Genomic DNA, 14865 nt, shown 5'->3' on the forward strand with positions numbered 1-14865 from the left:
ACGGCAAACTTTGAGGGATCTGGCCCTTGTTTTCCCACACTTTAGCTCCCTGTAAGAGCACATTTATTTGCTGTTGTCAAGAATCCTACATAGTTGCCACACTCAAGCATTAGCTGGGTATTCAACATACCAGAGACTGCCTTTTTTAAGTTTCTGTCCCACATCATGACCTTCTGTAACTCCCTGGGGTACACTATCCTATACTCTATATCATACATAATGAACCATCCCTGGTGTCTTTTTTGGTGGTATCCTTCATCCATGACCTAGCTTGTCCTCGTGTCATTTGGAGACAGGAGGCCCAAAATTCATCACCACCTTTTATTCTCCTCCCCTGGCCAATCTGATCTGATGATAGCATTAGTAATAACTGCTGCAGGACGCCCCGTCGCCCTCTGTGCCTCGCCCACCCCCGGCCTGTGCAGATTACCAGCAGCCATTCACAGCCCATTAAATCTGTATTTACTTATCAGCCTCTCTGGGGCCATCACTTTGTTTTCAAAAGTGATGCCCAGAGGGAAAGAGAAGAGTGACCTTCCTGTAGCCTACAGTGCAGGAAGTCGCCAGTCAAAATGGTTTGTCCTTTATTTTGCTGCCTTATCGCAGCAGTCAGTGTCTTCAAATAACTTTAATAACTCATCAAATAGGAGATGCCAAAAAAATGTTTCTTTCAACAAAGATGAATTATATGACTTGGAAAAATATGACTGATTTGATTATTTGTTCTGCCCAAGAAGCAAAGTCTGAAGAGTTGACTGCACAACTCAAAACAGCACACACACGCGCACACACACACACACACACGCACACGCACACGCACACACACACACACACACACACACACACACACTGGGGTAGCAATTAGCATGCTCACGGGCCAAACAATACCCACAGAAATGGCCAAAAGTGGAGCTAAAAGATGAATAAATCCTGTCCATACAGGTGGCCAGACACTCAGCTTCAGATAAATACCAATAATGGGCTGTGTTAGTTTGATTTCAACAGAAAACTTCACCTCATTACACCTTTGTTTCAGCTGTCTCAAGTGGATGAAGCATCGCTACACTAATTGCTAAAGCTGCCATTATCACTGCACGGATGGTTTTTATTTGCTTGTTTATTATGTTGAAATGCTAGAATAAATACATTTTGTAAAAACCTGATTTAATGCTCTGTTTGCCTACAAGTGACTGTTGAGTAACACAAACATCTCCTCCAAACCAAAGGGTCGCTGGTTCCATCCTCACTTCCCTCGGTGACCATGTCAAAGTACCCTTGAGCAAGACACTGGCTCCAGCCCCTTAACTAATAAGCGGTATACAAATTGGATGGATGGATGTTTCTCCTCTGTTTGAGTGCTTCATTGCTTTGCTTGAACATGCTGACAAACGGGGGCCAGAAATCATACAAGCTGTGTTGAAACTAAGTCACCCAACTCAGGTTATTTGATGAGACTGATAAGATTTCCAATTTTCAAACACTTCAAGTTTAGGAGTTGGCTGCCACAGAGCACACTTTAAAAATTCACACAGCTCTTTTCCCTTTGGTACTGATTTCTTTCAGAACCAGCAGGATGCAACATGCTGCTCTGTGTTGCACACTAATCTGGCAGGAAATGAAAATGAAATGAAATTAGATACAGGCGAGACATTTAATTGCATTGGAGAAATATCGTCAGAGTTTTTTTTTCAGGATAATTGGCTACCATCAGCTTAAGTTAGTAATGTTAGCAAGAGATGATAATGGCTCTCTCAAGGAGGCTGAGGAGTTTGGATAGCACAGCTCTGCTCAGCTCCAAGCTTTTATTACCTCCAGTGAGGAGGCAGTGTTGACACTGGCCTTTGTCTGGACAAAAAAAAATGAGGCAGATTTTCACCAAACCTACTTGGGGGGGGGGTCCAATATGTTTCCTACTTATTCGGTCGACTGGATCCATCACAAATTTAAAAAGAAACGCATTCATGGGACATAAAGCAGCATAATACCAAATACATATTCTCTAGCGCCACCTGGTGGACACAAAGTGATCATGCAACCCCAAGCATGCAAAAGACTGCTTCCTTTATGCAAAATTCCAATGTCGGGTTTCTCCACCGTGTAGCTCCGCACACATCGCAAAAACTATGAGGCCGAATGCTGTAGCATCGGCTAAGGAAGATCCCATTCAATTTTAAAGCAAAGCCGTCTAAAAAGGCAAAAAAAAAATACCAGTTGATTCGGGGTTTTGGTGAGTTCGCCTCACGTGAGGTATTCAGCTGCCCATGAGCTGACAATGGCGCAGACACTGCTGACAGCTGACATCAGCTCAGTCTCATCTATACTGCCTCCTGCATTGTGTTTTATATATGCGCCTTGATTCACCATTGGACGCCATGTTGTCTAGACTGATTTCCTTTGTGGATGTTGTATCTTTATGTGAATGCGTGCTGCTTTCAGCTCTGCTGCCCCTTTCAGAGTGACTAAGTCTCATCTCATCAGTCAAACAGCTCAAATAGTTGATGTGAAAAACTGTAATTAAACTGTGTTTTCACTCATTTAAAATAAGATTATTGAACTACAAAACGGGGCTGCACGGTGGTGCAGTGGTCAGCACTGTGGCCTCACAGCAAGAAGGTTCGGGGTTCGAGTCCCGGCTCGGGCACGGGATCTTTCTGTGTGGAGTTTGCATGTTCTCCCCGTGCCATCGTGGGTTCTACTCCGGCTTCCTCCCACCATCCAAAAACATGCAATTGGGGACTAGGCTGATTGATACTCTGAATTGACCGTAGGTATGAATGTGAGTGTGAATGGTTGTTCTGTATGTTGGCCCTGCGATGGACTTGCGACCTGTCCAGGGTGAACCCCGCCTCTCGCCTGTTGACGCTGGGATAGGCTCCAGCCCCCCCGCGACCCTTAATGTGTAGGAATAAGCGGAAGATGACGATGGATGGATGGAACTACAAAACTTACTGAGTGAAGTTTAAAAAGTCTTAAAAATACAGTATATCAAATTGCATAAAATTGCCCGATTATTTTCTTTATCCCTCTGCAGTAATTGTGAGCGACAGTTGAGAAATCACAGGACAAGGTGAACTCTCCTCATTCTTCCTTACACAGACAGTTATTTCTTATCAGCTGGAATGTAGCATGCTCTACTTTAGGTGTGCTTAACTTCCTCTGACCTTTAAAAGGGCTGATTATTTCCATCCACAATCTTCACTCGGCAATACGCTGCCAGCACAAAAGGATATTAGGCCCAGACCTGCTGGTCTGATAATGCAGGCTCTCGCTATGGAAGTGAAGGAAACGGAACCACAATGCTCTGCTCTTCTATTATCATTTCGCTGCCTCCACCTTCACCTTCACCAATGGTATTCTACCACCTTTCACCTTAGTCTGCAGCTTTTTCACAAGCCGAGGAGTTCTGTGTGTGTTCTGCATTATCGCATCTTAAAAGTACTTTGAATCCATGGTAATTAACTTCTACTTTATGCATCATCCTCCAGGGACAAATTATACATCTTTGCATAGCCTAGAATTCTTTGCAGCTGTGTAAATCTCCTCAGTTTTGGGAGACTCCCATGCCTCCAGCTCCCCTGACAGCACTCTTCGATAAGGAACAGAGAGAATCCAAGTAGGAAAAATATATCTAAATGGTTAAAAGATTCTTATTTACTGATGGTAATGTCGTTATAAGGTTCGAGGGGGTCACATCTATCAACCAGGGAACAAATAAAAGTCTAATTGTGTCCTGCTTTCTTTTGCCTCTGGAGGAAATGTGAATCAAATAAATGATGGCCTTGTTTCAAAAGATGCTCAGTCTATTGCCAACTATTTGTGGCAAACAAAGTAATTTCGATGCCAGTCTTTGTATTGATAGATGGGGCCTAAATTTAATAAAGAGTCTATACGTAAGGGGTAAAGGAGTGGAACAGCAGTTGTCTTCCTCCCATTTTGCCCCCATCCTCCAATCCGGCTGAAAATTAGATCACAAGAGAAGGAAAAAGGCGGGTATTTTTTTTTTTAAAGAACACCACTTTTTGATACCTCTAATCAAAGTGAGTTGTTTCAGCAGTACTGAAATAGCTTACATTACTACATCAATGTGAAATGTGTGTCTTTTGTGGGTTCCTTTGTTCGTGATACTGAATTTTAAGTTTGCCAAAGGAGGGAAGGTAAAAAGCAGTAGACCAGCTCTGAGGTTCAGGTGTATTTCGCTTCAGGGAGAACAGCGTAACACTTGAGAGTATTTTTGCAAAAACAGATTCAGGCATGATGTTTTCATGACCACAGGCAGCTGTAATGCAACATTAAGACTTGCTGTGCCATGATGACTTTCATAATCTTCCTCAAGAACCTGAATTAATGGAGAGCTTTCGGCCTTGGAGGGGGCCCTGCTGCTGAAATAAAATGTTTTGTTTTTTTCATGGCCAAACCCTAGATTTGTCTTATCACCTGCTGCTGCAGCTGCTACTGTTGTCAGACAACAACAACAACAAAAAAAACGGTGTTTTTGTGTGACCGCACAGTGGAAAAGATATAAATTAAGTCCAGGGGGGAGAGAGAAATGTTTACCTCGCTGAGGAATCCTGACAGGCGTGTGCACAGAAGCCTATGAATTAATCACTGTCTGATGTCTAAAAGGAGAAGTGAAGAATAATATTCATGTAATCACTCAAAAAAAATTGAAGCAGAGTGCAGTGGGAAACACAAAGAGGAATTCAGCCTCTTGGGAGGGGAATTGTGTGGAAGCTGACACTCATTCAGGGAACAATGCTTTATTGATCAGGTGATTTAGATGTGTAAATGATTATTTGAGAGTGAAATAAAATTGAATTCAAATCAAACCTTGATTAAACTGCAGAATTTTTGTATTCCACTTGAGGAGACGAAGTCTCGACATGACAAACACATTCCTCCAGTGTTACATTTAATTAAACAGGTGCATGATCATCCATCCGTGCGCTGTGCATGAGACTGCAGGCTCAGAGATGGTGCTGGCATGTGCTGCACTGCTGCCACCTAAAGGAAGAGTTTGAATTTATTTAATCAGGAGCCTTCCCTCTGACAGATCACTATCCCATAACATATGATCTTTATTTTCATACCATTATCAATTTAAATGAAACACATTTGATTTAATAAATGAAATTGTAATTGACCAACTTTTTTTAAAAGCCAAGCAGTGAATTATCACAGTTGTATCATGTAGCAGATAATATGGAGTCCAATTTTTTTTGGACTTTTACTCTTCGTATGTCCCACAGTTTGAGTCTTTCTGGTAACCATCATTCATCATTGTAAGATAAACATTATTTCTTATCCGCAAATTAACAAATATTCAGTACAATTTTTATTATTGTGTCTAAATTCGAACATTTTTGGAATAACAATCGTTTTCACTATTTCCTCGATGTAGAAGACAGCGACATGTGTTTCTCTGTTGTAGAAGGACCAAGGGTGAGGAGGAACCTTCGTTGTCGTTGTTGTTGTTCAGGGGAACGAAATTGCGTTAGAAGGGGCGGACACTTCCTGTTTAGAACGAAACCGGCGCTGCCGTGCCGTCCACCGGGGTGTCTGAGTGAGTAACTAACTTTGTCACGTACAAGTAAATTCACTTAAAAGACCCGATTGAATTATTACACTAATTTAGCAAACAAACGGCTCATTTGAAAAGTTTGGTGCTCAAAATAATGTACCGGTGTAAGTTAGCTAGCCTGATGTAATGTTGCGTTACAAGCAAAGCCGAAGTTGAATCATGACAGCAGACATTAAACGATGTTAAGGACATTCATTTACCTGTAAAAAAAAAAAAAAAAAAATCTTATGGTTTGATGGATTGTTGCCAATTTGCTTGAGGCGTTTTCCAGCTAACGTATTCTGTCCGTTTATAGATAAAGCCGTAAAATCTAGCTGAGACGCCCTCACCTCTTATCTGTGTTTTCTAACGGTCGGTGTAGTTGGGTTGTTAACGTACCGGCGCTGTGAAGACTGGAGCAGCTATGCCTTTCCTCCATGGGTTCCGAAGGATCATATACGAGTATCAGCCGCTGGTGGATGCTGTCATGGAGGTTATCGGGCCGGAGGAAGCAGCCACTGGTCGGGATGACAGGTGCACCTGAAGCCATAAATAAATCGGCTGTGTTCATTTTTCTGGGAAAAAAAAGTTTGAGTTTTTCTTAGTCATTAAAATTAAACAATTGGAATAAATCTCAGTCATATTGTTCTAATAAATTCTATGTGGAAGAGTTTATTGATAAAGGTTGATACACACATACACAATAAGTTTAACAATGTTGACGTTTCTTACAGTTCAAGAACATTAACATTTGTTGCGCTTGTGTTCTGAGCCAGACGTCCCGCAGATGATAGTGGTGTGTGCAGCTCTCTGGTGGAGCTCCTGGAGCGAGAGTCCCAGTCAGACGTGTTTGAGGAGGGCATCAGCTATGCCCTGTTCAAGGTGGCGGAGCGAGGACTGGTAGACGCAGCTGAAATCCTTCTACGCTACGGAGCAGATCTGAACTTTGAGGGTGAGGATAAAAGTCATGATTCTTATACTCTTACTTTCCTCCCGCAGTCTCACAGTAAAACGCTCTCGAACCGCTCTGTTTACACATCTGAAAGAGATAAACATGTTTTTAGTAGTTAGTTGAGTGTGATGCTTTTACTAAAAATGCATGCACAACAATTTCAAATGTATCTTTGATATTTTGTTCAATTTTTCTCTGTATCAGCAGGTGTTGAGGTCAACAAGTTACCGGCCGTAAAAACATAGTAGGAAGTTCCGGACAGAAACTGGTCAGGCAAAAATGGCAAAACCTCAGCGAAAAAAAAAAGAGGCTTTCTCTGGTTTTAACTGGAAATTATTTAATGTTTTACAATCAGAAATTCAAAAAATTCTCCATGTTCCACTGTCCCCAGGTCAGTATAGAAATGTATTTTTGAAAAGGGAATGGCCATATAATAGAGCATATTTTGAAAAAAAAAACAACTGTTGCTGTACGACAACAAAACAATATACCATTAATATAACAGAAATTTATACAAATCAATGTAGAAATATGTCCCTCATACATCATAGTTTTTACAATGATTTGTAATAACACTCTGGTAGAGTTTCTCTCACTGACTAATAGCATGCCTCACACTTCTATAACATTTATAGCAGGGACGGCCAAGTCGGATTTGAGGGAAAATGTGTTTGAATTCATAAAAATAAAGGCATAAAATGATAAATTGCATCGGAGAATACGAGAGGAGCTGCCTTTGTGGAACTGAATACAGGGAGCTGCATATGTATCGTGAGCTCGTTGTCATCCATTTCCACCTGAAAGAAGAAGTTTCCCTCAGTGAGCTGCAGTGGAAAGTACAGCATGTCTTCCTGCTGTGATAAAACCTGCCGGGGCTCGTGACCTCCGGTGGCAGTAAAAGAAAATCTTCCCCCCTGGGACATAATTAGGGGGAACCTTGCAGAGGTTGATTGATTCATCTTTCATATCCCTTGAATGCTTCTTTCCAGAAAGTTAACACTGACAAATTCACGTAGCATGCAGAAACGCCCCCCCCCCCCCCTCAAGTATTTGCCATCTTTAGCTTTCACACTCATATTATGAATGTTTGTACCAATAGCGGAAGAGTTCTGCGCTGTTCCATCATAGTCAGAAATAGTTCTTCTCTATGTAAAAGTAAAATGTGAACTAGTTGTTTGGTGCCTGCTTAAGAATCCTGAACACGCTGCAACTTAAGGAAATATAAGCTACTTTAGTCTAATTTTGAAATTTCTGGGAAATATTGTGCAAATACCAAAACACGAAGCAAACAAAAAACTAACAGCCACTTGGAGGAAAAACTCTTCTGGCACAGTGGTGATCATTTTGTATTTGTTTGCCTGATTTATATGTTAAGCAACAGCGTTTTCCTGTATATGTTTTTCTATCTCAGACCCTATAATGAGTTAAGATAACAGTTAAGTTGTAGTCCAGGCGGTGTTTTCTGCATTTGCCTCACTTTGGACATCATATGCCCACAGCACATCAATGAGGTCAGCCATTATAATTCAGTAATTTTTCTGCCTGATGGGTTTATGTTTATGTTTGTTCACATAAGAACGCAATCTACAGTTTTGCAGTTCATTTTATGTAGGTTCTATTACTTTTGGATATTTTTTCACATTTTTCGTAATTCTAAGGTTGGACGCTAAACAGTCAGAAGAATTAAAGCTCTTGAGTGACACAAAGGCCTAACGTGAACTGCATACCGTTGTTCCTAAGCTTCATAACTTTGCTGTGACGTGTGTGTTTATTTGAATCTCCAGACCCGGTGTCCTACTACAATCCGCTACATATAGCAGTAATGAGGAACAGACCAAACATGGTGAGGCTGCTGGTGGAACATGGAGCAGACGTCGAAAAGAGGGAGAGGGTGAGACACATGATGAAACAGAAAGAAGAGAGATGTATACACTCGGTTCTGCTCAACCTGTTGTCTTAAGCTTGTGTCTTCATAACGCGGTAGATCCACGACAGCAGCCCCCTGGATCTGGCCACCGAGGAGTCTGAGCGGCTACCAAGCCTGCTCACCCTGCTCGACCTTGGCGCCGATGTGAACGCGTGGGATCATAAATATGGTGAATTTACATTGCACTGCCCAATTTGACTGATGGATTTATTTAATGGGTTTTCAATGTGGGAGGCTGGCCTCCCCACAGAGCCTCCAGACAGATTCAGGGGAGAGTCAGTGAGTGGAAGAGGGGGAAGAATTCTGTTACATGTATAAAAGCCTGAATGCATGTGATCGGTTAATGATGAGCAGTAGTGAGGGAGAAATATTACCGTTTATCCAACTTTCCAACAGTCAGAAACACAGAAATGACTCAGAACACATAGCTTTCATGTTTACTCTGAACTTTCGTCAAACAGTGATGTTAGGTTACAGTATGTCTGAGGAGAGAGCCCCTCATCTCAGACTTCGAGGACCCCTGATTGAATTGATGTTGAAAAGTGAACATTTTGGTCTGGCCTCCAGGAAAGACGGCTCTGATCCATGCCATGGGGTGCTGCGATGGACTCATTGTGCACAACGCGGACAACATCCAGCTTCTGCTCGAGAGAGGTATCGAGTGTAAAGCACTTGTCATCCCTGCTAACCTGTCTTATTCAGACCTGCCGTGTGGATATGCGTACCGTCCCACTTCTGTGTTATCTTTAAGTGACATGTCAGGAGCTGTTGGTCGAAAGGCCAGTTAAGAGCAAAGATTCACAGGGAGACAAAACAGCTGCAGGGAGAGTGGCAGCGGTGTAGACCGACCCATCTCAGCTGGACTGGAGCACCTGCTGCTCAGCTCGTGGAGTCGCCAGTGATAAACGATACACTGTCTCATCTAGTTGCAGCAGTTCAAACTGGCAGGTTTCATGCCTCGTTTCCTTATATGGACCTTTTGGACTGCTGAATCTGTTGACGCACTTCAATTAAGTACCGGTGGAAACCTCAGTATTCTCAGATGTGCTGTGAAGCTCCTCCTTCCATTCAGCCTCAGGCTAGTATTTGCCCTCAGTATGCTGGAAAAAATGTAGCTTTCCTTTAGGTTTGACTGAATGATGTTTCAAGACACGTGTGTACACCTCTGCATAGTACCGCGTCAGTGATCCCTTCATTCTAATGAACATCTCTCTTATATGTATTCTTCCTGCAGTTTCAAAAAAGCGATGCCTGTGTCGGCTTAATCCCCCTGGTTACAGTTAGATGGCGTTCAAGCTGTGATGTGAACACCAAAACTGTTTGTGACCACTCAATTATGATTCCAGACACACAGAAGCACATCTCAGAAGCATCCCAGAGATGCTAAAACCGTGTTCTCAGTCTTTCTCTGACAGAATCCGGTTCACTCTTTAAGAGTTGCACACATATGACATAGAATCCACTTGTTGTTCAAATAAAACTCACGGCTTACTCTCGATGGCACATCACATCATGTGGTAACTTGCTGCAGAGGACCAGAAGTCTGCATTTTCACGTGACTCAAGTTCATATTTTAGAAGTCAAAAAAAACATGAAGCGAGTATGCTACAAAGCAGGAATAAAGACGATGACAAACACAACACAAGCGCGAAGAAATCAGTGGACAATGTAGCTTTTTATCCATGGCAGAAGACCGAATCAGGAAGTTACTAGCAGTAGTTTGAAGATGTAGAGAGAATAGAGCAAATGTACGAGTCCCTGGTAAGACTTCAGTCCCATCCCCGAAAAATGTCCTCTGAGAGTCTTCCTTATTGTCACCTGTTGTAAAGAGTTCGAATTTTTTTAGATTGTCAGTGGTGGAAAAAAAAGTAAATGAGAATTCTATTTCAAAAATGGTTAATAGAAGTTGAGCAGTCAGAGGATAAAAGAAAGAAAATATCCGTCCGGCTGCTGATGGATGGAATATACTGTAGGTTCTAAAAAAAATGGAATGAACTGTAGTTCATAAATAATGAAATGAAAGAATTTAACAAAATGCCTTTATTGCAAAAAATACTCTGGTATTGCATTGTGGAGAAAGTGGGTTTCAGAGCTTTTACAGCTGGAGTCATATGAAGTCTCGTGGCTTTTTGAGAGAACAGTAATAAATCACAGAAGTACCCCAGTACTTAGTTTGTCTAACAGTCATAAAACCAAGTGCTTTCATTCTGTGCTGCTCCTCCACCTCGTGGTCGCAGCTCAACTCTTCTCACCTTTCTGCAGTAAAATCTAGTGTCTGTTTCCACCACAATGGTGTTTGCATGCAACAGTATGTTTTGGTCTTTGGAGCCTGAAAACACCAACTTTTGATGCTGAATGCCATTGTTGCTGTCGCTGTGTAAACTGGAATTATTCAGATCCTCTAGTACTGATGACACTGGCAACAATGTGCCCACCACTGAGTTTCTCAGCAGAATGTAGGCTTCTGCACTGCCGAGTGCTGTGTTCATGGGAGATGCATTGACTGCATGACACCGTTGTAAGAGTTCCCCTGCAGGAACAATGAACTGATGCATCCTGCATCTCCTGCACAGGTGCTGATGTAGATGCTGCGACTGTGGATGGAGAAACAGCTCTGTCGTTACTGGTGTTTCTGGTGAAGGAGGCTCTGGATGTCAACGCGGAGGATGCTGCTGAAATGGGCAAATTCTGCTTGAAAATTACGCGTTTACTGCTGACCCACGGCGTGGACCCCAGCTGCTGCTTGAATGATGAAGGCGAGCCAGCCCTCACCCAGGCAAGCCTGCAGCACTTTGACCTGCTCTTCCCTCTGGCTGTGCTCATAATTCAGAGCGGAGCCACTTTGTTTTGCACCTATCATGGTGACTCTTGTTGGACAGTTGACAGCCTCATCTTCCAGCGGCTGGAGACCACCCTGCAGCAGTGCACCGATCAGAGTCAGGCCTCTGAACTCCTGGAGCAGGCTGAGGTGTTGCTTGACTTTGCGAGGGTCAACACCCCCACACTGAACATGCCTCCAAAGCTGAATCTCCCAGCGTCTGGGCAGGACCCTCACCCATACGCTCAAGCTCTGCTAGACCTGTACAACCGAGAAGTAGAGTGTGATGCAAGCCCTCCTCCTCTCAGAGACCTTTGCAGGGCGTTCATCAGGAGCCACCTGCGGCCCTGGCCACTGGAAGACAGAGTCCAAGCTTTGCCTTTACCAAACAAACTGAAAGACTTCCTACTTCCTGAGCGCACTTACACAACAAAGCCTGGCTGGGACCACTTCAAGCCCCAGCGCAGTGAGGGCTGACCATCCCACTGCTCTGTCACTGGCTATTGTGTGTGGGTGAAACGACAGACTGAACAAGCTGAAAACACTTGTAAAACATCCTTCAGTGTAACAGAAACAAACAAACACAGGCTTTTGTTGACTCTTGTTGTTTGCAATCTGTGCCGAGTATTTGAGTTGCCTTTGTCTTCACACGAAACCTCTGTACAGTTGAGGGACCCATTCTTGTAGAGGAAGTTGCGATACAAAATAAAAGCCTCCAGATGGCAGTGTTGTGTTAGCATATTAGAGGCAGCGCACATGTAAGGGTCAGAGATTTAGTTATTCACACTGCAGCCTATTAAAGTTGTTCCAGCGCTGTAGAACCCATTTATATTTTATTCCCTCAACATGATGGTGATGTATTATATTTGTGTTATTCTTGCTTAATACACAAAGGCGTACCAATACAACAACCGCATCCCACTGAGTCCTGGTCGCACGGAAACTATGTGCATATTACTTGTCAACATTTTTTTTTTTTTTAGTTGACCAGTTTGTGGCAGTGCTGTGCTGAATATGTTATGACACTGGCTACCTGTTAGGGTGTGATGTATTTACCTCTTAATTATGTTCATAAATCAGACATCAGAGTAGTTGATGCTAAAATAAGCCACCAAGACTACAATGGTTGGAAGTGTAGACTACACCACTGCAGAAAGAGTGTGACTCTAGACGTTCTAACATGGTTTTACAGTGACATAATGTAGCTGCAGAGGCTGCTGGCGTGGAAAGTTTGACCAAGCATTCTTAATGCTAATGTTTAAATTCAGATGAATTTAGGGACCCTTCCTTTCCTCTCGTTCGCTCCCTCCCAATTACAAAAACACGTTCGGTAGCTCCCGTCTTTGGCAATAAACAGCACTTACAGGAATCGGACTGTGATTGTGGCACATATATGTGTTTGCGTCCATGTGTGTGACTAGCAAACTAAATAGGACATTGTGTTACACAACTAACCCCTTCCTGACATTGCTGAAGCTGGAGTGGCTCCAAGGCTTGCAGGCGCTCCAGCTCCTCTTGGTTATCTAGGTCACAGCCTCTGAGGAGAAGAGCCTCAGCAGCAGCAGCAGCAGCCCTGCATGACACACGCTTCACTCTCCTGTCTGTCTGAATCTCCCCGCATACTCTTGACAAAACCTCAACGCTGGCCCTGGTCGAATGAGGGAGAGAGGGAGGAAGAGAGGGAGGGGGTTGCAGGAGGCAGAATAGTGGAAAAAAAAGCCTTTAAAGATACAGCGATGGCATATGTGGACTGGCTGAAGGAGGACACATGGAAATGGCAACATTGGATTACTCTTATACAATACACAGGCTGTAGAGACATAATCCACCCTACCAACAATCACAACTCTTTCAAAAAACAGTCTTCTTCTTTCCATGGACTCAATCCTGCTTGTAGAAGGTGATAGAACAGAGATGGTGTGTGTGTGTGTGTGTGTGTGTGTGTGTGGTGGTGGTGGGGGGGGTTAGTACTCTCCATCCAGCATTTATTGGAAAACACTGCGTGTGAAGCTTGGTACTGAAATTAGTTATTGATCTATTCTCTCCCCGAAGCCCATGGGTCTTTCCACCACACCTGCTCGTTCTCTCATAGCCTTTTCTTTCACTGCAACCCCGTATCTTTCAACCTTTGCTTCCAGCTCCCGCCTGCTTCAAGCCTCTGCATGTTTTCGCTCGTTTTGAGGTTCTGTTATTTTCTTCACGTCTGCATTGTATGGAGGGTCCATTATTAAATAAGGCCATGGCAACATCTACTTAAAAGTTTCATATTTAACATTCACATCTAAGTCTTATTTTGAGGAGCAGCAAACAACAACTTTACATGCCTTACGGTCCACAATGTGATCATGTCAGGCCTCATTCATGAAATGTTCTCAGGAACAAATTTGTGCTTAAATAGTAGGACATTTTATCCCTCTGTTTTGTCTTACAGACAAGAAACAAAGCCTGTCATCTATCTGTGTTCTGTCACAAAGTCTTTGCAAGATTTGGCAACTGAGTGACAAGAACTAAATATATATGTTGGTTTTGCTATCTGTCTGTAAGACTATATTGAGGGCTGAAATGTCTGAAACGCTGTCCCCCATCTTTGAAATGGTCAATTCTCTGATATGAGCTCTTTCCCACATTGATAGAAGAACACGTATTTGAGATTCTTCATTCTTCCAACCCTTAACGGGTCCCTGAGGACCATCTCCTCTGTTTTCGACATCTTAAACACTTCAGACTAAATATGGCGCTGTGAATGATATCACACAGAAAATGGTATTTTGCCTATCAAATACTCACAAATAGGTGTCTTGAGCTAACAACCCCCAACACCCCACCCCACCCCCCCCATTGCAGAGATTCATCCATGTATATTTGACTTGTGCTGACTGATGGCTAACATCTACAGCTAACAGCTACAACAACAATAGCAAATTTGCCCAAAAACATCCTTTTATAAGGTCTCAACCACGTCGTGCAGTATAATCCTCGTCTTCTATATCCAGCCTGATACCCAGTACTCCACAAACACTTTGATTTGAAGTAAAACTCACAAACTGTAACACTTCACCACGACTGCCATGAGCACAGATGGGTTGGTTCTTCTGACTGTGGCAGCTGGTCACACTAAGCACGTCCTCACACTTCCAAACAAAGTGTTGTAGGGTTCTTTATTTTTTTAAATTTATTTTTTTTTTTGCAAAGAACAAACAAGCAAGCTATGAAGCTTTCGCTTTGGCGCTCATTCACGGTGGCACTGAGCGCTACAACTCATCCAGTTGAACACTTTTGAGTGCTTGAACCACAGGAATTACAGTTTGTTTGTTTTTAGCTCGAATCTTAGTGTTATGGATTGTGAGTGATCATCCAGCTGATAAGGAAGACACGGATTACACCAGACGATGTGCTTGAGAGTTTGTAAACAGATGTTTTTTAGCAGTTTGCTCGTCCTTCGCCGTCAGTTTCCATTAGCTTCAAGCTAAATTTACGTGGCTGGCCCCCTCTGCATTCTGAAGTCACGTAGAAGTGGTGCAGGAGGAAAAAGTGCCTCAGTGAGCTCAAGACTCCCGCTTGTTAGCATGTGAAAGAAAAAAGTTCTTGCATGAAGAATCTGTTCAAAGTAT

The 14865-nt window shown here is 42.9% G+C and overlaps 2 protein-coding genes across 3 annotated transcripts in view; one reads left to right on the plus strand and one right to left on the minus strand.

Annotated features, from left to right (window-relative positions):
* LOC147260632 (transmembrane protein 132C) overlaps window positions 1-4990 on the minus strand; it is a 153902-nt gene extending 148912 nt beyond the window's left edge. The window contains exons 1-2 of the mRNA XM_086207316.1: window positions 4828-4990; window positions 4555-4616 (exon numbers count right to left, since the gene is read on the minus strand). The gene's annotated coding sequence lies outside the window, so the exon portion shown is untranslated. The remainder of the gene's footprint in view (window positions 1-4554; window positions 4617-4827) is intronic.
* A 436-nt stretch (window positions 4991-5426) lies between these two features.
* On the plus strand, window positions 5427-13505 carry asb6 (ankyrin repeat and SOCS box containing 6). 2 transcript variants are annotated; one of them, XM_086207318.1, is made up of 7 exons: window positions 5427-5560; window positions 5940-6091; window positions 6334-6509; window positions 8294-8400; window positions 8494-8605; window positions 9004-9090; window positions 11010-13501. In XM_086207318.1, the coding sequence occupies exons 2-7, from the start codon at window positions 5982-5984 to the stop codon at window positions 11729-11731; spliced, it is 1314 nt and encodes a 437-aa protein (XP_086063444.1). In that variant the 5' UTR covers window positions 5427-5560; window positions 5940-5981; the 3' UTR covers window positions 11732-13501. The 2 variants fall into 2 exon arrangements, with proteins under 2 accessions (XP_086063444.1, XP_086063445.1); XM_086207319.1 differs by having other exon boundaries at window positions 5532-5560; window positions 5874-6091; window positions 11010-13505.
* Window positions 13506-14865: the final 1360 nt, after the last annotated feature.

This window comes from Aulostomus chinensis, chromosome 6 (assembly GCF_037954235.1).
Source record: "Aulostomus chinensis isolate RoL2024-O1b breed Wild chromosome 6, RoL_Achi_v1.0, whole genome shotgun sequence".
NCBI lineage: Eukaryota > Metazoa > Chordata > Actinopteri > Syngnathiformes > Aulostomidae > Aulostomus > Aulostomus chinensis.